The 27,005-nt window shown below is 39.0% G+C and overlaps 1 protein-coding gene across 1 annotated transcript; it reads right to left on the reverse strand.

Annotated features, from left to right (window-relative positions):
• Positions 1-4,013: 4,013 nt before the first annotated feature.
• Positions 4,014-27,005, reverse strand: MTNR1A (melatonin receptor 1A). Its single transcript, XM_059156328.1, has 2 exons — positions 26,780-27,005; positions 4,014-4,882 (listed from the first exon to the last, which is right to left on the reverse strand). The coding sequence occupies exons 1-2, from the start codon at positions 27,003-27,005 to the stop codon at positions 4,014-4,016; spliced, it is 1,095 nt and encodes a 364-aa protein (XP_059012311.1).

A 27,005-nucleotide genomic window follows, 5' to 3' on the forward strand; every position in this document is an offset into this window, starting at 1 on the left:
TTGGCACAGCTAAGATCATATTTCTCTAAACATTATAATTACTGGACAATCTCCTGGTACCCATTTAGTATGTTACTGAATTTTTACCATTTGTTACTGTTACATTATATGTACACTAAGATTTTGGTTAAATGTCCCACCATTTTGGCCTTTTCCTATATCTTACAAATCGAGTTTACATTCAGAGTTTGGTGTTCCAAAGACCTCAGCTAAAATAAGAACTCACTTATCAGCAACATAAATATTAAATATGATTAAAATCACTTTCTTTTCTTCTCTAGATTTTCACCAACACACAGTTTTAGGAGATTTACAGAAGTGATCAATATATGCCATTGTGGAGAACATAAAACTTTTTGTACTGTACAAGATAATTTTTTTAATGGAGATTATTTTCTAAGTGTCAAAGTAGGGAAAAGTAAAAAGTGGGGAAAGGTAAATTATAAAAATTATTTTTAAAAAGAAAATGCTGCTTATGCTCAGGCAATTCTTAAATATAATAATTTAGTAATTTAAACTGACTAGAAATATAACTATTTTATTCCAAATATCTTTTCTTATTCACAATGAAATATTTGATGATGCATCAGAGACAGTCCAAAAAATGGTCAAAATTAGTATTCATTATATAACATTGAAGCTGAATTTGTTTACTCAATGAGCAATTATGGATTTAATATCCAAGATTGGTTATTCTCTCATATTACTTGCCAGAATATTTAAAATCGGGTAGTTCTGCTTTGTGAGACAAAAAGTCATATTTATACATGGAAATGATTCAAACATAAACATTTGGAAAGGAAATATACAATAGAGTAGACAAACTAAAATTATTCCTCCCCCAATCTATTATTAGTTTTAAACAAATAAAATCACATTTTATGTGATTATGTAGCTTACATAATAAAGTATAGGCAGTATGTTCCAAACTAATCTGTTCCAACAGGTATAAAAAATAAAATAACATATATTTAAAAGTGACATTATCTGGTGACGAAAAAAAAATTCTATGTGACTTAAATTTTTTTAAAAAAGAATACGATTGAAGCCGTCCTTCCAGTGTTAATATTCAAATGTTTTATTTAAATTAGGATGGTCAAATTCTTTGATCTCTCCACTTCAAATGGATATTAGTGTAGGGACTTAAATTGCATAATGCTAACAATTGCACATAATTCTAGCAATTGATTTTGGAAAAGACAGTGATAGATGTTATGCTATTCTTACTCCAAATCAAATGGTTTTGATTTTGCCTATCCAGAATTTCAGATTCCACTGAGTGCTTTGGAAAGAAAGGTGTTTCCCCCTGATGTTATTATAGATACTGTTTGCAGCCTTACAAAGCCTCCAGCCTATGCAGTGGAATCTAAGATACAGGCAAATACAGATGTTCATAAAATTTGTAAATGTGCCACTCCAAATATTATTTCTTTTCATTTCTTTCAAGATTGTATTTATTTATTTGACAGACAGAGATCACAAGCATGCAGAACAGCAGGCAGAGGGGGGAGAGGGGAAGCAGGCTCCCTGCTGAGCAGAGAGCCCAATGTGGGGCTTGATCCCAGGACCCTGGGATCATGACCTGAGCCAAAGGCAGAGGCTTTAACCCACTGAGCCACCCAGATGCCCCATTTCTTCTCATTTCTAACACTCACATCACCACTAGAACTCTGATAGACAGAGGGAAGGCTAAAAAATTATTACATTGGTAAATAAATAACTCTGATAGATTAAAAAGGTTTAATTTAACAGAGGTTTATAGCTGATTAACACAACACAGCAAATGTCATTGAATTTGTTTCCTTGAATAAGGCAGCACATGTTCGACCATGCTACCCACATACCAATTTGTACTAAGCAACAGTCATTTGACAAATAGTAATCTCATAGTCTTGAAAGAGTTAATATTCCACGGTACAAAACAGTTTGTCCACTGGAAAACCAGGTACAACTGATTACATATTTGAATTTTGGGAGGGAAAAAAACATATCTAGCTAAGGACTTCCTGCTTATTAATATTATAGTGAGGAAGCCAGCAATAATATGTTGAATGTTTATAAAACTTCTACAGTGAGATTCCATTATGGAAATCTGAGAGTTTGACTTTGGTCTTCATGAGATGCTTTTTCATTGTCAATATTTTAACTAGATAGTATTCTGGTGTAGGGAAGAACAACATTTCAAGACTTTGTTACATATCTGATTTTAAGGTGAGATCCTCTACTTGGCAGACAATTTTTAAAGGGCAGAGTTTCTATTAAGTATTTTTGCTATTGTATAAATTAAACAAAATTCTATAAAGAGCAAAAGAATATACAGTTAGCAACATAGTAGTTTATTCCCAGTTTCAAGATAAAAGTATCCTGCATTTTAAAAAGTTTAGGTTAACATGGTAACTTTTTTAAGGTTTGGTTATCTGAAATTTGGAACATAGTTTTAAAAATTATCTATACTATTTAGTGTTGGTTCTGATTAGAACATTTACACATAAATGACTTGATGGGCAAAGTTTTAGAGAAAACTTACATACACACACACACATGCTTGCGCACGCACGCAGACCTTTCTCCCAGCCACAAACCATAATTTAGTGTTTCCCAAATACGCTTGATGAAAACAGTTATCAGAGGAACCTTGTAAAACATATGGTAGAACTTTCCAAGGAGATTCTGATCTAGATCTAGAGATAATCACAAATATATCCAGCTCACTTTTTACCTTGTATATATACCTCTGCAAATCACCAACTCTTTCTACTATGTAATAGTTTTGTTGAAGAACTTGAAAACACAAGAAAACATGGCTCTAATTTCCTGCAAAGCATTCCAGTAACAAACTTGACAGTGTCCTAAATAGCGTTTTGGGGTAAACCAGAGCCATAATTTCTGAAACCATACTTTATATGTGCACTTTTTCTTCTCCTAGACTTTTAGGATTATTAGGGCAATCAAATACTGAAATAAATTATTAAAGAGTATTGCTTCGAAATATCTATAAAAGAAAAAGTATCTGGGTTAAATATTTACTTGCCCCACTAGATTATCAATCTAGGACACATTCAGCATAGTATATAAGGATCTACAGCTCTTTGATCCTTTATCAGTTTTAACCAAACTGATTAGATGACTTCATAAATTAACAGATCAATTCAAAACAGTTTGTCAGTGTTAAAATAATACTTTTATTATAAAGTATATTATTATAACACTTCAGTGATAAAACAATAAAGCCAATGTCTAATAAAGTCAAGTAGAGTTTTATGTTTATGTTTATGTTTTATATTTATGATAAAATAATAAAGCCAATGTCTAATAAAGTAGAGTTTTATGTTTCGCTATTGTTTTCAAATACTATAGTTATTGGCATCCAAACAAGAGATCCGTCATATACTTAGCTTTTTATCTAGTTGAATGTGCAACTTTTAGTCTTAGTAGAAAGAGACCACATTCATGATCCTGACTGTAGTTACCCAATGCTACCAACTCCCAACTGGAAACTTTGTTGTGGTTGTTGCTATTATGTCAAGGTGTTCCCTGACTTATTTTCAGCCTTTCACTGTGTAATGAATCAATCATCTTACCTTTCTCTTTTTGTCCCATTTGCTTGTTTATAACTATGATACAACATTTGTTTTCCAATGAGAAAGCCTCAAAAAGTGGAGGAAAAAGCAATTCCTTTGTGATATTCATTTACAATAAAAGTCCGCACACTCTTTCTCTACTTGAATACATTTAGCAGTTTTAATTAAAATTACTGCCCTACCCTTGTCCCTGAACCACATTCTCGAATGAACTTGTAGCTCTCTGTACGTTCTGAATTTCTTTTCATAAGCAGAATTAGAGACTTATTCAAAAGGCTGATAACATATGAGCTCATAAACTAGAGGCAGCCTCTTAAAGTGTGTGTTTTCTCAACTATGCTGTGTTTCTAGGCATCTGTCAAGAAGGAAGCAAACATGAAAATGAGTAAGACCTTGGGCAGTGTGTATATCTTGCCAGCAGAGCTTTGTCTTTTAAACAGAGTCCACTTTTATTAGGTTATTTTTGGTCATTAATGGAGAGGGTTTGCACTTAACCCTATGTGCTGCATCATTTGAAATATCCACAAAGAATATTCTGACTGAACACAGTGAGACTATAATCCTTCTGTATTCCTTTCTGAAATTTTTGTTCAGTAGCCCATATATGATTGCATTGAGGCAGCTGTTGAAATATGCCATGTAGTAACTGGCCACAAAGAGCCACTCTGGTATCCGGGGCCCCATGCTGGCAGGGTCTGAAGCCACAGCAAGACCAATAAAGTTGAGAGGAGCCCAGCAAATGGCAAAAAGGACAAAAACCACAAACATGGTGACAAAATTCCTGAAGTCCTGTGGTTTCATTTTGGGTTTATTGTTGGGTTTCACCCTCTGTCTGACCTGAAGAACCAGAATCCATATTCTTAGGTAACAGAAGATGACTATCGTCATGGGAACGATGAAATGGAAAACCACCACAGCTATGGTGTATGCTGAACTGATAGACTGTGCAAAGGTGCAGGAGTAGACCCTTGGGTCATACTGCAGGGTTCCGGTACGCAAGTTGGGCATGACCGCCACGAGCGTCAGCGTCCATATCAGGAACACGTAGCAGAGGGAATTCTTGTTACTGTACAGCTTGTCGTACTTGAGACTGTGGCAGATGTAGCAGTAACGGTTAACAGCAATTCCAGTGATATTGAAGACGGAGCCAATGACACTGAGGCCCATCAGGAAACCACTGATTTGGCAGTGCAGATAGCCCAGGTTCCATCCATTGTTAAATATAGATGTCAGCACCAAGGGGTAGGGGTAAACAGCCACCACCAGGTCTGCAACTGCAAGGCTCACCACAAATATATTTCCTAAAAGAGAAAGGTTTAGAAAGTACAGGTTACCCCCAGTTTTATATACATTGCATTGGTTTTCTTTCACAGTTCTTATTTTTTTAAAGAACTGTTTCTGCAACCCCATTAACCTGGCATCACAGTCACTGCCATGCATAATCCATGCATAATGATAGTACCCTCTTCATAAGGCTATGATGAGGCCAAGTTGAGGCATTCCACATCAAATGCTGAGCAGTATCTGTCAAATAAGTGTTCAATGACTGTTGTTGGTTGTTGGTGTTCAATAACACTCTCACCTCAATCTAAAGGAAAAGGTAGAAATACTTCTAGGTTTCATAAAGAACCCAAAGTATAAAAATTAAACCCTAAATATTTTCTGTGTTAATATGGTAACTCAACACATTTGAAAGTATAAAAACAAGGAACTCCAGTCAAATTTTGTAAGATCTCTGCAAGGATGTTCTTTGCTTTTGCAGCTCATTTGCCTTTGTTTCTTACTATTCCTTCTGCCTTCAATGGCTCTTCTCTCTAATTTTTAAAATGCCACCCAATTTCCCAAATCCAACTTAAATGGAAATGCTCCAAATCTTTACTTATTTGCCCAACTACAGGAAGACCTTCCTCCTTCGTAGGCTTTTAAATCACTTTATTTTATCACATTTAGTTGAGATTAAGTTGTAATAAATTACATTCAATAAAACCTTATTAACTGCATTTAATAGGTACTGGCTAAACAGGAAGGAACAGCCAAGGGTCCTATGATCCTCAAACTTAGAAAAACAAAATTAAAAGAGAGAGAAAGAAGTATAAGAGTATGTGTAGAAAAAGAGGCAGCAAGTAATGGAGTGAGCTAGGAAGAAGCAGGGAAGAACATTCCAGGTGGAGTAACTATATATTTTGCCTTTTATTATATTTATTTGTAAAGTTAGGTTTCCTTTATTTCTATACAGTAGTGCCCTAAGAGTGTGTCCTCCTTATAATAGGATCTTGAATAGTAGTTCCTAGTCAAGACTTTTGCTCAACTGCTTGATGACAGATACTAAAATGTGATTTCCCAATATCTGAAATAAAACAACCTTTGTATTTTAGGTTCCTATTTAATTAATTTTATTCCTATTCCTCCAAAAATTGCAAAGAAGTGAAGTTAAAGAACGGTTGTGGCTAAAAAAAGGGAAGGTTTTGTCATAGAGGTAGGAATTTCAGATAAATTGCTGTAAAAACAATTTCTTTGAAAACTGGTTACATGAGGCCAAATTAAAGCAATAAAAACAAATTTATTTTTCCCCAAAGAACAATTTCAATCACCAGTGAAATATTTGAATTCCAAAGTGGGCTTGTTTTAATGAATTTTTAACTCAAAATGCATAATACTTTAAAAATATGTATAATATATGAAATTCAGCTACAAATTACCATCAGAGCAGCCCATTTTTACCCACAACATCACGATGACAAACCGACATAAATAGAGTTATTTTTAAAGAGCTTAAGTATAAGGTAATAAACAATGTCCTAGACTTCTTTCATAGCATTACTCCTCTGCTCCATTTAGTTTAGAGCAATTATGCTTCTTTTTGTTCATGTCATTACATTAATTAAATCATTAGTTTAGTTTTCTTTGAACTAATCCCCTTTCACAAGTGTCTGGAGAAAGAAAAATTAAGCCATAGACTGTACGCAGATGTGGCTATCAGGTAACTCAACTGGAAGCTTTGTCATATCTGCTAGGGGTGTGTGTGTGTGTGTGTGTGTGTGTGTATGTGTGAGAGAGAGATGGGGAGGAAGAGGGGTGATAACAGTAATTAAATAACTTCATCCTGATTGTACACATTATAAGATCATCTCTTCCATCTCAGCTCTACGTACCTCCAGAGAGACAGTGATCTATCCTTTTTACAGACACCCGACACTCCCTACAACCAGCTCAGCACTGCATTCTGAAACTCAGAATAATTCCTGTTAATGGCTAGCAAATTGCTTTTCTGTTGGATTCACTTCCACTCCTTACTGCAGAGCAATTATGGACTCCTAGGATGTTAAGATTGAGAGAAATATTAAGAATATGAGTGATCACACAGGGTAATTCCCACTTTTTAGACGTGAGGAAAACAGAAATACAGAGTTCATTTGGATGAAGTCATACAATTAATGCCAATACAGCACCAGGGCTGTTTCTTTGTTATCATAGTGAAGGGGTAGGAGCACACACCTCTTGGAATGGGCACGGAGTGTGAAGATACTTGTGTGCTTACAAACACTCACCAAAAAGCAATCTCAGCAGAAGAGGGTTTGTTTTCATTTTGTTTTGTTAGCAGAAGAGGTTCTTAATGACACAGCTTGTGGACATTAATCTTTCCTTGGCCATCACTGTCCCTGACCAACAAGCTCAAAAAGTTATCATGCCCCAGAAATAGAAGTTACAAATGGGCCCAGCCACATAGACTACAACTCATGAAAATGATCTGCTTATAGCCACTGCTGTCCTACTGAATCCCCAAACTGTCTAGAACAGAGACCAACACTGATATGCTGCCATTCCCAGAAATATCAGCCAGACAATGGTGGTAGATTGACCGCATTGGACCACTTCTGTCATCAAAGGGGGAGTACTTTGTTCTCGGTGGAATAGAAGCATATTCTGGGTATGAATTTGCCTTTCCTATCCTTAATTATTCACCAATCAGATATCCATAGAATCCCAAGGTGACTTTGTCTTTGTTTATGATAAAAAAACATTGCTTCTGACTGAGTAACCGAATTTGTAGCAAAGGAAGCAAGGCATTGTGGTAGAATGGCTTATGAAGGTTTAGTTTCAGCATCAGCTGAATGAGCATAGGGTAATGTCACCCAGGGTGTAGTATGTGTTATAAATGAAGGACTGGATTCATAGATCAGGTAATCAAGTGTGGAAATGGTCATTTTTCCTCTCAGAATTATGCTAGTGACACTCTAGCAAAGCATTTGTTTCCTGTCTCCACAACGAGTTCTGTCGTTCTCAAGTCTTGGTTTCCAAGAGAGGAATGTTCTTTACCAAGAGATATAATTGTGGTTTCCTTAAACTGGAAGTTGAGACTGCCACCTGGCTCCTTTGGACTCCTCATTCCAGGAAATCCATAGACTGTGGGGTCACTGTCCCAAGTGAGGTGACTGATGCTGATTATCAAGGGAAAATTGGGTTGGGACTACACAGTAGGAGCAAGGATGGATATGTTTGCTATGCAGGAGCTCCCTCCCCTGAAGTGCCTTGGTACCAGCATGCCCTGTGATAAAACCCAATGGAAGGGGCGCCTGGGTGGCTCAGTGGGTTAAGCCTCTCCCTTTGGCTCGATCATGATCTCAGGGTCCTGGGGTCAAACCCCACATCAGGCTCTCCGCTCAGCAGGGACCCTGCTTCCCCCCCTCTCTTTGCCTGCCTCTCTGCCTGCTTGTGATTGCTCTCTCTCTGTCAAATGAATAAATTTTAAAAATCTTAAAAAAAAACCAAACCAATGGAAAATGAAGCATCCCAATTCAGGCAGGAATGCCAATGTGCTAGAGCCTTAGGAAGGAAGGTTTGAGTCACCTGGACAGGCAAGAAATCTATCTCCCCATCTAACATTATACAAAATTTGGGCCTTGAGTTTGTCTTCATCAGCATGTTTCTGTGGCTCTTGCTATCTTGTTCCTAATTCGGTAACAGTCGAATCTGTTTGATGATTTCACCTGAGGAGAATTCATTTCCTTGTGTGGACTCCCCTCAGTACTCTGGCCAGGGGTGCCCATTACCATGGCAAGCTGGTCTCTGGGTTATTTCTCACATCCTGTCTGTGTCATAGGCCTTTGAGTAGATGCTACCAATACCTTTTCCAAGTGCCCTCTGCCAGGCTGGTGCACTTACTCCCGAATTTTGATGGGTGTTGGGTGCTTCCTTTTACTCACAGCTCCCTCCTCCAGGGAATTGCCCTCGGTTGAGTAGACAATGAGCGAAGAGTTGACAGTGGAGTATAAAAGCCCCGCCCCTTTGCCTTCAGCAGTTCCAACTTTGTGGTTGGACTTACACCTAGAGTCCCCGGCTTGTTAGATCTGGCCAAGTCTAGGCTTCACCTGAGATCCTGTCCTTGCTTGACGCTTCCTCTGCCCTAGGCAGCTTCTCTTGTCCACTATAGGTTCCTCCTGAGAGCAATCCCTCAATAAAGCTTGAGTAGCAAACCTGCCAGCTCCCTTTTAGGTTCTGTTTGTAGGCAACCTCACGTGGACCTTCAGCTCTGTGATGGGGTTAGGTGGTTTTCTAAAGTCTGCCACTTCTTAGGAAAAAAAAAAAAGAAGAAGAAGAAGAAGAAGAATTACTTACTCTGCTATCTGACAGAAAAAAACAAACTAACTAGCCATGTTGGGTTCAAATTCCAGACTTAAATCCTTTTTGGTCTTGCTCTTTATTCTTTTCATCCTTGCTATGTGTATGTATGCTCCCAACATCAAAACAACATGAGACTCTGTGCATGTGCACAGAAGTCTGTCTCCCTCTAAGACCTCTTGAGGTCCAGGACTCTGGAAGCACAGTATCTGGCACATTGCAGGTGCTCAGGAACAGTTTGCAAAATGAACTAATGTACCCGTAAGTCTCTATACTCTACTCATGCAAAGGTAGAAATTAGTTGCTTTTTTGTTCTTATTTGCCAGGATGTTGGTTGGAGAGGCAAAGGAACAGGCAATGTCTTGCACTCTTAAATTTTAAAGGACTATATTTGAGAAACTTGTCTTTGCAGATTGTTAGCGGCAATGCAGACCTTAAGTTTAGAAACAAACATATCTGCATTCAGATCCCGACTCTGACACTTGCTAAATGACCTTGGGTAAGTCATAGCTCCCCGGAGCCTTCATCTATTAATATGTAATAAATCAAGATAATAAGGACCATGGTGAGAATTTGAGAGAGTGCATGGAACACCTCTGGCTCTGGATAAATACTCATTCCTTCTCTTCTGCCGTGATGGAAAGCGCATGTCAGGTTTCACAGAAGGCTCCTCCCCTGGTCAGAGAGCCCTTGCTGAGGCAACACGTCTGCAGGCAAGGACTCCTCCCCTAATCCTTGTCATCTTGCAGAGCTCTCCTTTGGCAAATAAGCCTCCTTCTATCCCCCTGTCCTTCTGGCTATCAGCCCTTTCCTCTCCCTTCAAACAATCAGACAAGGCTGTGCCTCTGTTTCCGTCCCCCCTATTTTAAATTCACCTTCCTGTAACACCTGGGTTCACCTGGGTTCACCTGTAACACACCACATTGCTGAAACTTCTGTCTGGTCATCGGTGGCATTCTTGCTGAGCCTTCTTTCAGCCTTCATCCTCCTTAAAGTCCTGAAACATAATATCCTGTTCATGTAACACCTGTCCACATACTCCCACCTTGTGTGAATAGTGGAAGATACTATCCTGTGGTACCTGATCACATCTAGGAACCTCGCTCTCTTGCCTCCTTCAACCCACTTGCTTCCTTAGCTCTTTGGTCTCTTTGTCTCACTTTGTCTTCCCTGTCCTACTCCTTAACTTGGCTTGGCGGTGACTCCCTAATGCTGTAAACATAGTTGACTGATGTGTTGTCTTGACTGTTCTGGTACTGTAGCATGTATGCAATTAAAGAGGCTAAGAAGACTTTATAAGAAACTAACACATAACCTCTTGCTCTAGTCCAGTTCTCAATCAATTTGTAGAAGTGTGAAATCCTGCCAGGAATTCTCATTATCTAGATCTGGTTACTCTTTTCTCATAAGGGTGGTTTACGCAGATGCCTGTAATATGTAACCACATTACAGCCAGATTGATTCAGCCTTTCCTCTGTAAGCTAAACACAAACTACTGATGTCAGAGGGAGTTTGGGAAGATGGCAGAGTAGGAGAACCCTGAGCTCAGCCTGCACCGTGTTTGCAACTAGATACCATCCACATCCAAGTCAGTAAACCAGAGAGCGACCTCAAGACTGGTAGGACCAACTCCACAGCTAAATATGGAGAAGCTGCATCTGAAAGGGGATAAAGATCAGAAAGGCAGAGAGAGGCTACCTGCAGGAGGGAAGGAGCTGCACATATGCAGAGGGCAGAGAAATGGGCCCTTGTGGCAGGGAGCTCACACAGGGAAACCTAATCTCCCCTTTGGTTTTAAAACCAAAGGGGTTGAAAATCATAAGAGTTTGTAAAACCAGCGAGACTTGCAGCCCGGGGCTTAAAAGTCACCTTACTCAGCACTGGGGGAGCCGGGAGGGCAAGTGATAACCAGGTGGCTGCCCTTAAAGAGACAGCAGCCCATATGGAGAGGCGAAGTAACAACAGCAGTTTATACAACACTGGAGGCAACCGGGAGACAGCTCTGTTCATAATGGTTTTGGAGCATGTTGCGGGATGTCTTTGAAAACAAAGAAGCTGCAAGTGCCATTTTCCTCCCTTGCCCCCCAGCATAAACACAGAGTCTCTATCCTGAAAAGTTATCATTCAGAATAGTTCAGAATTTTCCCCAGACAAAAGCTCAAGACCACTGAACCAGTCCTGCATGAAGTATTAAAGGGGACTCTTTATTTTTTTTTCTTTTTTTTTCTTTTCAGCATAACAGTATTCATTGTTTTTGCACCACACCCAGTGCTCCATGCAAGACCTGCCCTCCCTAATACCTTTATACCAGGTCCATTGGTCCCAGAACCCACATTATTCAAAGGGAACATATTGCCCCCAGAACTTGAGTCTGTAATAGAACTAATTTTCTACAGATAGGAATGTTTTATTTATAAAGTGTTATATATAAAATAACTTTGTATATATATTGTATTTATATGTATTGTATTTTATAACCAATATAAAACATAACCTGTTTTGTAAATAGGCTTTTAAAAAAACACTTATATGGTAAGGGGCACCTGTGTGGCTCAGTCGTTTAAGCAACCAACTCTGGATTTTGGCTCAGGTCATGATCTCAGGGTTGTGAGATCAAGCGCTGTGTTGGGCTCCACTCTCAGAGGGGAGTCTGCTTAAATTTCTCTCTCCCTCTGCCTCCCCCCAAAATAAATAAATAAATCTTTAAAAAAAAAAAACAAAAAACAGTTTGTGTTGTAAAAGAATGTAATAATACCTATACACATGGCCCAAAAATGAAAATAGCTCAAGGTATTCTAAACACAAATATAGGAAATAATTAAAGGTAAACTAATAGGATGAATTAAATAACAAAGGTATACATGCAATTTAAATTATTTTTTAAAGATTTTCTTTATTTATTTGATAGAAAGATCACAAGCAGGCAGAGAGGCAGGGGGGAGGGTGGGAAGAAAGCAGGCTCCCTGCTGAGCAGAGAGCCCGATGCAGGGCTCCATCCCAGGACCCTGAGATCATGACCTGAGCCGAGGCAGAGACTTAACCCACTGAACCACCCAGGTGCCCCTTAAAATTATTTTTTAATTGGAAAATGAAACTCTTAAAAGTAAAAACTAAAATTTAAGCCAAATCTTAAAATAAGAATGAATTAGCTGGAATAGTGTTTGTCTTGCCACAGAACTCTGTCTCAGGCTCCAAAATCATACTAGACCTGGCACAGAGGAGATATCCAACAGACATTTAAAAAAAAAGAAAAGAAAGGAATTAATGCATGAAGGATAAAATCACATTATCCTTTTCAAGATCACATAAGAAAAGAGTTTTATATTTTGAAGTGTGTTAAGAAAATTATAAAAGATATTTATCATCTTCCATTTAATAACTATGAGAGAAAATGTTTTAAAATTGAAGTTAGCAGGCTGGTAGTCAAACTTCCAAGGGGTATTTTTCCAGGCTGTATTACTTCCTTCATAGATGCAAAGTCAATGTATTGTTTGCCAATAGCTATGCTTTGTCTCCATTATTGACAATTTTTTTGAAGTTCTCTCCTTGATTCTGCCCCATGTGTGAAGTAGCTTTCATATTTCCTTATTTTTTTTTTTTACTTATTCTTTCACCTGATGTTAATACTAACATTTTATTTATGTATTTTTATTTTTTAAAAGATTTTATTTATTTATTTAACACACAGAGAAAGATCACAAGTGGTCAGAGAGGAAGGCACTGGGTGGGGGGGGGGGACAGGCTCCCTGCTGAGCAGAGATCCTCATGCGGAGCTTGATCCCAGGACTCTGAGATCATGACCTGAGCCAAAGGCAGATGCTCAACTGACTGAGCCACCCAGGCACCCCAATTCATATATTTAAATTTGAATTTTAGCTACACTACAAATAACTTATTTTAAAAATTATGTTAGTCACCATAGTTTTTGATGTAGTATTCCAAGATTCATTGTTTGCGTATAACACCCAGTGCTCCATGCAATATGTGCCCTCCTTAATACCCATCACTGGGCTAACCAATTTCCCCCACCCCCCTCCCTTCTAAAATCCTCAGTTTGTTTCCCGGAGTCCATAGTCTCTCATAGTTCATCTCCTCCTCTGATTTCTCCCCCTTCATTTTTCCCTTCATTCTCTTAATGTCCTCCACGCTATTCCTTCTGTTCCATTAGTAAGTGAAACCATATGATAATTGACTTTCTCTGCTTGACTTATTTCACTCAGTATAATCTCCTCCAGTTCCATCCATGTTGATACAAATGCTGGGTATTCATCCAAGGTGGTAATCTCAGTGTGGTTTTGATTTGAATGTCCCGATGGCTAATGAGGATGAACATTTTTCCATGTGTTTGTTAGCCATTTGTATGTCTTCTTTGGAGAAGTGTCTTCACTTCTTCTGCCCATTTTTTGGCTTGATTATTTGTTTTTTGGGGTGTTGAGGTTGAGAAGTTCTTTATAGATCTTGGATATCAGCCCTTTGTCTGTAGCATCATTTGCAAATATATTCTTCCATTCCGTGGGTTGCCTCTTTGTTTTGTTAACTATTTCCTTTGTTGTGTAGGAACTTTTAAAATTATTTTAAATTTTTTCATTTTCAGTTGAAGTATAGTTGACATACAGTTTTAGTTTCAGGTGCACAATATAGTGATTCAGCTTTCACATACATCACAAAACACTCACCAGGGTAAGTTTAGTTACCATCTGTCAGGCAGTGTCTTTTAAAACAACTGATGAGTACTTCATCTACCAACCAAGTTTTCAAATATATCTTGAAAAAATTTTCTGCTAAATAAGCATGTTTCTAGTCTTAAACATTTACAAATGCCTTAAATACAAAAGTCTTAAACAAATGCCATGTCTTATTTTTATTTGAAAAGAGAAGAATTTTAAGTGCCGTGATTGAAAGTAATCTCTTTGAAACTAGGATCCATGTTTTTACACAAGCTTAGTATGTTGTCTTGTATTTTGACAAACCAACAATAATTTGCTGACAATTTATATTCCATCTTATACTGTAAGTATACAATAAATATTTATTTAAATAAATATTCAATCCAGTAAGCTCCAAAAGCACTCCAAGATCAGAGCAGGTAAGTGTCCTTTTAAGCCAGAAGCTCCACAACTCAAATTCAACCTAGGTAGCCTGAAAAAATATTCAGCATGAATATTTATTTTTTTTTTCTTATTCTTTTCACTTTTTCTGAGACTGCATTCAATGTGATTGCCAAAGCGGATAGCTCTGCAGAAGAATAAATCCTAGAGCACCTCAACCAGGAAATCCAGAATTTTATTCCCCAATTGTAGCATCATTGAATTTCACTGAAATTTCTTGAGATGTCAATAGAGCTGTCACATGTCAGATCAACTTGGTTAGGCAACCTGTTTGAGAAATTCAGGATGCTGATTAAGGAAGTATCTTTAGACTCCTTAGGAGAGTCTAAAGTGGATGATAGCAGAATGGATGATACTGGTGATGCCATTTCTGAGCATGAACAACTGCCTCCTGAAAAGCAATTAATTGGGGCACCTGGGTGGCTGAGTCAGTTGACAGTTGGACTCTTGATTTTGGTTCAGGTCATGACCTCAGGGTCCTGGGATCGAGCCCTGTGTCAGGCTCCACACTCAGTGGGGAGTCTACTTGAGATTCTCTCTCTCCTCGCCCCCATCCTTGCCTGCTCACACATGCTCTTTCCTTCCCTTTCTCTAAATAAATAAATCTTTAAAAAAAAAAAAAGTCAGTTAATTGCCTCTGGTAGCTTAGAAAATCCTGAGAGTGTATGTTTTTCATTTTTAGGAAATAGGGCATTTCTGCAAGCTAGGCAACTTAAAACTCCTTAGGAAAAGGAAAGAAAGTCAAGCTACCTTATGAAGACCTTAGTATTCACCTCAAATATTCCAATTATCTTTTTTTTTAAGGCTGCTAATAAAGAATGAGCAGAGCAAGGTCCAGAGACTATAGATATTTTTCAAAAGAGGTATTTTTTTCAATGGAAAGTGTAGTTGACACACAGTGTTACATTGGTTTCTGGTGTACAGTATAGTGATGTGGCAGCTGTGTAAGTGATGCTGTGTTCACCGCAAGTGTAGCTCCCATTTCTCCCCATACACTGTTACAGTACCATTGACTACACTCCCTATGCTGTACCTTTCATTCCCATCATCTATTCATTCCATAACTGGACTCCTGTACTTCTCACTTCCCCATCCCCTCTGACAACACAAGTTCTCTGTATTTTTGGGTCTTTTCTGTTTTGTTTTGTTTAGATTCCACATACAACTGAAATCATATGGTATTTGTCTTTAACTTATTTCACTTAGCATAATACCCCCTAGGTCCACCTGTGTTGTCACAAGTGGCAAGATCTCATTCTTTTTTATGACTAATATTGCATTGTGTGTGTGTGTGTGTGTGTGTGTGTGTGTGTGTATGTGTATCCAGATACACTACATATTCTTTATCCATGCATTTGTCAATGGACACTTAGGTTGTTTCCACATCTCAGCTGTTGTAAATAACGTTGCAGTGAATATAAGGGTAGATATCTTTTCAGCTTGGTGTTTTTTGTGGAATTGCTGGATCTTATGGTAGTTCTATTTTTAAAGTTTCTGAGGAAACTCCACACTGTTTTCGATAGTGGCTTCACCAGTTTACATTCCCACCAACAGTGCACAAGGGTCCCTTTTCTCCACATCCTTGCCAATACTTGTTATTTCTTCTTTTTGATAATACCAATCCTAACAGGTATGAGGTGATAGCTCATTGTGGTTTTGATTTGCATTTTCTTGATGATGAGTGATGAGTGATGTTGAGCATCTTTTTATGTGTCTTTTGGGCATCTGGATGTCTTCTTTGGAAAAATGTGTGTTCAGTCAGATCTTCTGTCCATTTCTTATTCAGATTGTTTTTTTATGTTGAGTTGTATAAGTTCTTTATATTTTTTTGGATATTAACTCCTTTTCAGATGTATCATCTGCAAATAACTTCTTGCATTTGAGTTTATTTTTGTATATAGTCTAAGAAAGTGGTCCAGTTTCATTCTTTCGCATGTAGCTCTCCAGTTTCCTAGCACCATTTATTGAAGAGACTGTCTTTTCTCCACTGTATATTCTTGCCTCCGTTGTCATAAATTAATTGATCATATAAGTGTGGGTTTATTTCTGAGCTCTCTACTCTGCTCCATTGATTTATGTGTCTATACTTTTCTGGTTATTACTGCATGTATTATATCTTGAAATCTGGGATTGTGATACCTCTAGCTTTGTTCTTCTTTCTCAAGATTGCTTTGGCTTTCGGGACCTTTTGTGGTTCCATACACATTTCAGGATTATTTATTCTTATCTTGTGAAAAATACTATCGTGTGAAAAATACCTTAGCAAATACTATGGTGTTTTGCTAAGGATTGCATTGAATCTGTAGATTACTTTGGGTAGAATGGACAGCTTAGCAATATGAATCATGAGCATGGAATATCTTTCTATTTGTGTCACCTTCAATTTCTTTAATCAATATTTTACAGTTTTTGAAGTGCATCTCTTCCATCTCAGTTAAGTTTTTTCCTAAGTATTTATTCTTTTTGGTGCAATTGTAACTAGACTTGTTTTCAATTCAGATATTTTTGGATATCAGATATTTTTAAAAACAGAGATAATATCAGATATTTTAAAAACAGAGCCATCAGATGTTAGTAAGAACTAAATGCAGGAGGTTTAATTTAGAACATTTTATCTTTGGTTAACTTTCAGATTTGACAAGAGAAAAGTTTTTATGATAAGCTCCATCTTATCTGTAATTAATTTATTGCTAGAAACTGCTACTTTTTTTCCTTTTTCTTTTTTTAAAGATTTTTATTTATTTATTTGACAGAGACACAGTGAGAGAAGGAACACAAACAGGGAGACTAGGAGAGGAGGAAGCAGGCTTCCTACAGCAGGGAGCCTGATGCGGGGCTTGATCTCAGGACACTGGGATCATGACCTGAGCCCAAGGTAGACGCTTAACGACTGAGCCACCCAGGCACCCTGAAAAATTGCTACTTTCTTATGAGATGAATCTTGGAGGATCCAAAGATCAGATCCAAATTTAATCATGTAGCCCTCCAAATCAATGATGTATTTAGGAGTCTTAATCCACTGCCATAAGGTTTCCAAGCAATTCTGAGGATTGCTTTGGCAAATTTGGCAAAAATTTAGAGTTCGTTAATAATATACTACACAGACCAGAAGAAAAGGTCATGAAACTTTAAACAGTGGCTAAGAATGCAAGGGGAAAAAGTCAATAAAATGTCTTTAAAAATAAAAAATTGCCTGAATCAATAATTTTGAATCTTAGAAAGAGCTACAGGAGGAAAATGTCAACAGTACTGACAAGAACTCTGTCAGATTGAGGATTATATTAAACATTGATTTTGTTAGCTTGAAATCATTTTCCAAGTCTGTACATACAGTCAGGTCATAACTTTTTGAATGTCAACGTACTTGTCTGAGAAATTTCTCGTAGCTTCCAGAGCTGATTCATTTTAAATTAGAGAACAGCTTGGATATTGAAATTATCAGCCTCTCAAAGGTTGGATATTAAAACAGTCTTGAGTCACAGTCCTACTTGCTATGGAGAGAAAATGTTTATTAAGAAAGGGAAAATTGTGACATCAGAGAATTTGTGTAATTTCCATAATGCCGTAAAAGAAATTTAGATCCTATATCTTTAGTTTCTGATTGATTTCACTTCTTACTGTTAATATTGTCCATTTACTTAAAAAAAATTAAAAAATTACATAAAAACTACTAATTATAGAATATATTAATAATGGGCGCCTGGGTGGCTCAGTGGGTTAAAGCCTCTGCCTTCAGCTCAGGTCATGATCACAGGGTCCTGGGATCCAGCCCCACATCGGGCTCCCTGCTCAGCGGGGAGCCTGCTTCCCCCTCTCTCTCTGCCTGCCTCTCTGCCTACTTGTGGTCTCTGTCTGTCAAATAAATAAATAAAATCTTTTAAAAAAAGAATATATTAATAATAACATTATAATGTCATTATTCCTGTGGTATTTTACCACTTCAAAGTGATTGGTTGAAGGACAGGTGGACGGATGGGCAAAATCTTAATCTATCCTCCTAGCAACCCTGTGAGACGGGTACTCCACTGGACAGATGGAGAAACTCAGGCTTGGAGAGATTGAGTAACTAGATCCCACACATAGCACAAATAAAAGTATTACAGACATGAAAGACTCAGCCTGGGTCTGATTTTAATTCCTGTGCTCCTTGCACTGTCACACTGGGTGGGTCCCTGGAATAAGAAGTACTGATCATTTATCTGTGAATTTGGGGTTTTAGTTTTCTTACATACCTGAGGAGGTTTTTAAAGGACAAAATAAACAAAATGTGGGACAGTGCTTTGAAAACTGAGAATTGCCCTATGTGCATAAATACAAAGCACCAGACATTCCAAACAGGAAGTTATTTTTCTGCTTCATCTACAGAAATCAGATAAAAATAGCTGTCTCTGAAAAGTAAACCACAGACTACAATTTCACCAATTTCCTACTTTAGTTTTCTCAAGCTTGAGAATGTTTCAGACACAAATCAATAAATTTTTAAAATAAAATCATAGGGTTGAAAAACTAAATTCCTTTAATTATTAGGATTAGGTTGATAAGGATGCTAAAAATACTCATAATTTCAAGTAGAAATGTTCACCAAAAGATGACCAGTTTTTGTAAAATCAGTTATGGATGGACCAGAACAATTAAAAAAAAAAAGACAAATTTTATCAAAAAAAGTTTAATATTTTCAATCATTACAGCAGAGTAGATCATTGGGGGGGAATATTGTCTGTTTCAATTGCCCATGTCCCAGAAGTTAGACCTTTGTTACAATTCTATTGACCTTATAGCTGATGTCCATGGATATTAAGTGAATCACAGGAAAGCATCACTTTAAGTAAGAAGAGACTATAGGATGCAAAATGAATCTTTATGGAGAAAGATTTCTGAAAAGATAAACTGCCTCAGTAGAATTGTCCAAAATGCATTTTCTTTTTCTTTTGAGACTGGGGCAATTGGCGCATATACAGATGTTTTGTTTTATGTTTTCGGATGTAACGATCCCACAGAACACTGGTTTTCAATCGCCAGTAAATCATGTAACTAGCCACCTTTAGGACCTGGATAGAGACATCATGAGTTGATTTTGCAAGAGACATTGTCTGATTCTTTAATTTATAACGTGGTAAAGGGCTTATCTTCCATCCACTTTTGAACACGTAAGTGAGAGGGATGTGCTCATTCCTGTGAACCCCCCTGTTCTTTAGATGTGTGTTACCACAAATGGAATGGCCAAGCTGGCAGCCAATTTAGGCTGTTGCTCCTAACAATGTAACCAAAATGTGGTTACATTTTGAAGGGGCCCCTGCTGACAGACCTAGAAGAACCTGACTCCAGCAATGCTCCGTGAGGAGGACTGTTCACTCGCACACACCACACATTAGCTCACCACCTGTGTCCCCAGGTCATCCCACCCAAACACAAGAACATGCCTGAGTCACAGAGGACCAACCCATTGTTTCTGTGTAGTTGGTTTCTTCATTCTCTTCCAAGAAGGGAGAAATCTATATGGGAAATTTCTAAAACTTGTGTACATGTGTTAGGAAATAAAACAGGGAAACCAGATGTCATACAGAGGTCTTTTTCTCTAGTAGATATACGACAAGTGACCCAGGTAGTTTAGGACAAGTGAGGCACACGAGGACACCGTTTCCTAGCTCTGGTGTCCGAAATCACTGCCTGTGTCTGTCATTGCACCCACAGTTCTTATACTTCACAGGGAGTTTACTAACCCTGTAAACACAAGGATACCAGAATCGGAAAGGAATCACAGATTTTGCCCAGCCCCATCATTTTACTGATGTGAAAACAGTACAGGGAAATTGGGGGATGATTTAGCTATAATTGTAAATCCATTCTGTAAAGAAGAACTAGAGTTCGGTTCCTGGATCTGTTCTCTTTGCAAGCTCCTCCTGGACGATCTGATACATTTGTCCCCAGCACAGGAGCCCTGGACTGTGTGTGCATACATGTGCTTACATCTGTTTCCACCCCATCTCTGATGACTTGCCCCTGAGCTCTGTCCCGACATTTCTAAGTTAGGAAAGGAAACTTCCATCTGTCCCTTCCACACCACTCTTCCCCATTCCCACAGGATCCCATAAGGGTCAGAACTTAGAACTTGCTTTCAGGAACTCGTGAATATCAGATGACCCAGCAGTTCAGAAGACTATTTCAGCCTTGTTGTTGGTCTGAATGATTTTGTGGGCCAGCCCTGAAGCCAAGTGTCATATCATATATTCTTTTAAAACATTTATAAGTGAACTTCTAGAATATGTTTGTTAAGTTCAGGGCTGTCTTTTTTGCTGATGCACAACAGACCCAGGAAACAGATACACATGTGACCTCTACTAAGGGATCAAACCTAATGATGATGATTAAACGGTACTGAAGAACAGGGAGTAAGAAATAAAGGGGAAGAAAAAAAGAGAAGGCAAAGGAATAAAAATGAAAGCCAGGAGACAGTGAACAGAATGGCCAAGGGCTCAGTCAAGGTAGCTGGGTCCCCTTCACTGGGACTGGAGTACTGGTGGACTGGAGTACTGGTGGACTGATGGTGAGAGTGGCCACGGGTCACGGAGAAGGCAGTGAGCCTCAGCCTTCAGTATCTGAGCAAGGACTACAGAGAGAGAAAGAGCCAAGTTCAGTACAGACAACCATCTGCTTGTGGAGAGTAGAGGAGGAAAATGGACATTGGTGGCCTTCCGTACTTAGACAAGGCATAAGTTCTAGTTCAAGTGGTGACTAATACTACTTCTATCAACAGCCTCATTTCATTTCTCTGAAGTGATGGTCACATGTATGTACATAAGGAAAAATACATTAAGCAGGGTCTTTGATTTGCATACTCAATTGTGTGTCTTTTGCCTCGATTTAAAAACAGTCTTTTTTCAGTAGGCATGCACTCCTGAGACTGTAAGCATCTTAAAAACAGGCCTGGGGCATCCCAGGTTGAAACTCAGATCTCTGGGCCCTAAGTTCATGTCTCTTTGCAGCTTCTCTGAGTAGTAATGCAGAATGGAGAGAGAGAACACTCCATGTAGGCCTAAAAGAAACAAGCGCAAGCGGTCTTGCCGCCAACGAGTTATACTCAAGCCCGTCGTGCAGAGCTGATGCTCCATTCTTATAGCCATTCTGGGGAACTTCTTGATTTCAAAATAATAATAAACTCCTTTAGGTAGGTATCTTCCTAAAATCTTCTGGCCCTGTGTTCTTAAACAGAACACAGTGGATGTGACTGGACCTTTCCTTGAATACTCAGGATCACAATGAATAAATACATTATTGAACTATATGTTTTCAGGAGCAGTTAATGGTGAGCAGTTATTTGCTTTATGACTTGCCTCCCAAAGATTGTGCTTGTTTAGTTGTTCTTTCTTTTCTTTTTTTTTTTTTTTTAAAGATCTTATTTATTTATTTGACAGATGGAGATCACAGGTAGGCAGAGAAGCAGGCAGAGGGGCGGGGAAGCAGGCTCCCTGCTGAGCAGAGAGCCTGATGTGGGGCTTCATCCCAGAACCCTGGGATCATGACCTGAGCTGAAGGCAGAGGCTTCAACCCACTAAGCCACCCAGGCACCCCTGTGCTTGTTTAGTTTTTCAGACTAGCTTTTATTGAGTTTATTTCAACCCATGCTGTTTGCCGCATGTACTGTTCCTTTAAATGTATCAGTTATCTTCCTAATTTATGACATAGTCTGGACACTAGCCTCTCTCTGCAGGGTACTCTAAAAACCAATCAGCTCTGGGAGAAAGCCCACTATTTTTGGTTATTTTTATTTTTATTTATTGGCTATATTCTAGATAGGTTTGATTGCCAAATAATTGAATTTTGAATACACGAGATATGACCATACTCTAGCTTAATTTTTTAAGTAAAAGTTTTAGTTAAGCATGATGTATATAGAGAAAAGTACACAGATCATAAGTCTACAGTTCAGTTGTTTTTAACAGATTTCAACCAAAGAAAAGGTTCTTTGTGAATGTCTGGGTGGCTCCGTCAGTTAAGCATCTGACTCCTGATTTTGGTTCAGGTCATGATCTCAGGTTCCTGGTATTGAGGCCAAGGCCCAGCCTGACTTCAGGCTCCATGCTCAGTGGGGAATCTGCTTGAGATTCTCTTTCCCTCTCTCTCCGCCCTCCCCCTACACACACACACACACACACACACACACAAGCGCACTCTGACTCTCTAAATTAAAGTTCTTTTGGGGACACATGTATGGCTCAGTCGGTTAAGCATTTGCCTTCAGCTCATGTCACAACCCCAGGGTCCATGCTCAGCAGGGAGCCTGCTTCTCCCTCTGCCTTCTTCTCCCCCTGCTTGTGTTCTCTCTCTCTTTGATAAATTAATAAAATCTTTAGAAAAATAAAGTTGCTTTTAACATAGCTTTGTTAGATATACCTAGCAAAAAGAGCACATAACATTACCTACTTTGTCATTTTCAAAGTATGCATCGTTTTCCGTATGCAAAGTATCCTTTCCCATATGTGTGAGGCTAAGAAATAGATACTTTCTGTATTTAACATACGTGTAAAATAGAGGTTAGAGAACTGATTTCTCAGATCACAGAGTAGAGAGCAAGGATAGTAATCCTCGTGTGCCAGTGCAGGAATCTGCCCATTACTATTGCAATGAAATTTACTCAGAAGGAGCAAATAAGGTATCATCGATTCTAGTATCAAAATTTGGACAGGAGGGAGCAGACATTCTGCCAGCACCTAAGATCATGGTGGACGTTTGAAGCCTGTGTCTGCTCTGACAGACCAGGGTCCCTGATGTACAGCTGTTAAAGATCATGAATTTCTTCTCTGGGAAGTCGAATGTCAACGTGCTCTCTTGGCAGCAGTGTGGGGAGGGAGGGTGGGCATAAGTGACCCTGCCATTACACCAGGTGGCCAAAAGAGAGCTCAAAGCTTAAGATGCCTTAGCATTCTTATTTCCTTATCTCATTTCTTCTATTTTCTTCTTTGCCTCTTTTATCCTTAATGCCCACACAATAATGTAACTGAAAGGGAGGGGTTGTACAATCGTAAGAACTTTGGATAAGCATCCCAAAACTCAAGTGAAAACCAGCTATTTCTCTTCCCTGTTTCAAATTACCATCCATTCTAGAAAGCCTCACGTGGTTTGAGCTGGAACAGTGGTACATCTGAATAAAGAGTCCCAATTACATAAGTATGAAAGTTCAAAAGCTTCACAAACTAAAACTCACTTCAAGTCTCCCCATTAGCTACAGAAAGGCGTTTATAGACTGCCCTGCTGAAAAATTGCTTAGCACCTGAACAGAATACAAAATACAAAGTTGCATAGAAGGTGCATTTCTTCTAACTCGTTTTCATAAAACAGCAGAAGTAGAATTATTTCGGGCATGTGAATATTTTTTGAGAGGAAAGTTCCTGCAAGCTACAAACTTGCCAAGTGTTGCACTTGTTGCTACTAACAAAGCAGAATGAGCTCTAGGGGCAAGCTCTGTGAATTTTATGCCCCACTCCACCACTTAAAGGATGCCTTCAGTTCCTCCTTTGTAGAAGAGACTAACAGTGGCATCTCTCACCACAGGGCTTCCCTGAGAACTCGGTTCACATAGCCTTCAGAACTGTGTCTGGCCCACAGACAACTGCTTTTAGTGCCAGAAGGGAAAGAGACTCTTTTTTGTTTGTTTTCACAAGGGAACAAAGGAATGCAACAGACAGGTCAAAGCAAAAGTCCTATTATCAAACCCTTATCCAAGGAACCAAAATAATCAGTAATGCAACACAGAGATTACAAAGCAGATTAACCTGTCATAACGGAGTCAGCTTCCCCGGACCCCAGAGATAGAAGGGACAGACTTCTAGGCTGTCAAGAAATCAGCCACGATGAGAAAGCAGCCTTCCCCCACAGCTTCTCTCCTGGGATGAGACAGATAATTCTTCTTAATTTTTTTTTTTAAGATTTTAAGATTTTATTTTTGAGTAGTCTTTACACTCAGCATGGGCCTTGACCCCACAACCCCAAGATCAAGAGTCTCACGTTCCATCCACGGAGCCAGTTACGTGCCCCAAGACAGATAATTCTTCTACCATGCTCCCAGCACTGCATTCTCTCAAACCCTTCTTTATTCCCCCATCCAATTTATTTAAATTAAACCAAAAGCAAAAATGACTCACCCATTTTTCTCATCCTCCTGTCCCCCCCCCCCCCCCCACCGACCCTCTGGCAACCATCAGTCTATATCTATGAGCTTGCTTGTTTATTTATTTATTTTTTTATTTATTTAAGATCTCACATCTAAGAGAGATCATATGGTATTGGTCTTTCTCTGACTTAATTCACTTAGCGTAATACCCTAAAGGTTTATCCATGTTGTCAAAATGGCAAGATTTCATTCATACATACAAATATGTGTATAACTTCTTTATATATGTATTTGTGTGTGTGTGTGTGTGTGTGTGTGTGTGTGTGTGTTTATGCGCAACATTTCCTTTATACATTCATCTGTTAGACACTTAGGCTGTTTCCGTATCTTGCCTACTGTAAATAATGCTACAATGAACATGGGGGTGCAGATACCTTTTTGAGTTGGTGTTCTTGTTCTCTTTTAATAAATACCTAGAAGTGGAGTTGCTGGAATACATGGTAGTCCTGTTTTTAATTTTTTGAGGAACTTCCATACTGTTCCACAGTGGCTGCCCCAGTCTGCATTCCAACAATTTACAACAGTGCACAGGGTTCCCTTTTCTCTCCACATCCTCACCAACACGTTATTACTTCTTTTTGATGATAGCAGTCTGGTGGGTGTGAGGTGATATCTTATGGTTTTGATTTTTATTTCCCTGATGATAAGTGAGGTTGAGCATCCTGTTATGTACATGTTGGCTATTCAGATGTCTTCTTTAAAAAAAAAAAATTGTCTATTCAGGTACACTGGGTAGCTCAGTTGGTTGAGTGGCCAAATCCTGATTTTGGCTCAGGTCCTGATCTCAGAGTCCTGGGACTGAGACCCCAAGTTCTCTACACTTAGACACAGAGTCTGCTCAAAGATTCTCTCTCCCTCTCCTGCTGCCCCCCCCCCCCATTCAAGCTCGCTCACTCACTCACTCTCTCTCTAAAACAAAAAAAATTCTCATTCAGATCTGCCCATTTTTCAATCAGATTTTTTTTCACTACTGAGATGTTTGACTTCTGTATATATTTTAAGTATTAGCCCCTTATCAAATGTGATTTGCAAATATTTCCTCCCACTCAGCAGTTTGCCTTTTTCATTTTGTTGATGATTTCCTTTCCTGGGCAGAAACTTTTCACTTTGGTGTGGTTTCCACTTCTTTATTTTTACTTTTGTTGCTTTGGCTTTTTTTCAAAAAAGCATCATGTAGACTGTGTCAAGGAACTCACTGCCTGTGGTTCTTCAAAGAGTCTCTTTTTGAAGGCAGAATTCCTCTAGTTTAAGCCAATCATATATGAAATGAGGTTATTCAGTGGACTAACTCAAATTCAGTTCATGGTATCAGGTGATAATCAAGTTACTTCTTAAACTACTCACTGTCCCAAGCATTAAAATGAAAAGGGGTCCCTCCCTGGAGAGAGCTAAAGAAAATCACAGCATTGATCAACTACTCTATTAGAGCATTTTTCCTTCCCCTCCCCTGCCTACCTCCAAAATGTCAGCTTCTAAATAAAGAAGTAGGCACTTAATCTAAAGATCTGAACATCCAGTGTCCTCTGGAAAATCATCGCTGGTCTTCCACCCAAGAGAAAGCTTCATTTCATTGCTTGGAGGATAAAGCAAGATTAATTAACTCAAACACAGAATTAGCTTGAGTAGCATATTATATGTAAGTATACTCTTTACTGTAACATTTCCTGTTTTAAAATGGAAACTTGTTTAACTTGGAGGAATAGGAATCATGTGTAGGAAGCTTGGAAGTCCTTTTAAATTGCATGCTAAAAACTGAAAACTACTCCAGGACAACAAAACTAAAGAAAAGCTTCTCATTTCACAAGCTTATTATTTTCTCCTATTTTCACAAAGGTGGGGAGAGATTATCTGAAAAAACCAAGCAACTGATAAGTTCATTGATCTGATTGGGCAGGACTTCAGGAGGAACTTTCTGCATCCTGCATCTGATGTGTCTCAATCCAGTAAACCTCAAAAATTGACCACTGTGCAGTGGGGCTTTCCCCCAAAGTAAAGAGAACCTGACTTGGGCAAAGTGTTTTACCCCTTAGGGACTTAAGATTTTTTGTTTCATTGTGAGGGGTGAGGAGGGAGAAAAAGGAAAACACAAAACAAAACAAATTAAAAAAAAAAAAACAAAAACAAAACTTACACAGGCAGGTTAAAGGAAAAGTAAATTTCCGGTGGGAAAAAACTCAAGTCACCTTTTTTAGAAAAAGCTAATTGACGGCAACGGAGGGGACTGTGTTCTGCAAAGGGGACAGAAAGGGGAGAGGCGGCCGCCGGGTGGACGTAGTGGGCTGCCCGGCCCCGGGAGCCCCTACCTGCGTTCCTCAGCTTCTTGTTCCGATACACGGACAGGATGACCAGGAGGTTGCCCAGGACGTCCACCACGATGGTGAAGATGAGGATGAAGGCAAGGGTGCAGGCCACCCAGGAGGGTCGCGGCCCTGCGCCCTCCCCGCCTCCCGGGGCCCGCTGAGAGGCATTGAGCAGCGAGCTGTCATTGCCCTTCGGGGTCCCGCCCGGCGCACCCCACAGCCCGGCCAT

This window comes from Mustela lutreola, chromosome 18 (genome assembly GCF_030435805.1).
Source record: "Mustela lutreola isolate mMusLut2 chromosome 18, mMusLut2.pri, whole genome shotgun sequence".
NCBI classification, from domain to species: Eukaryota; Metazoa; Chordata; class Mammalia; order Carnivora; family Mustelidae; genus Mustela; species Mustela lutreola.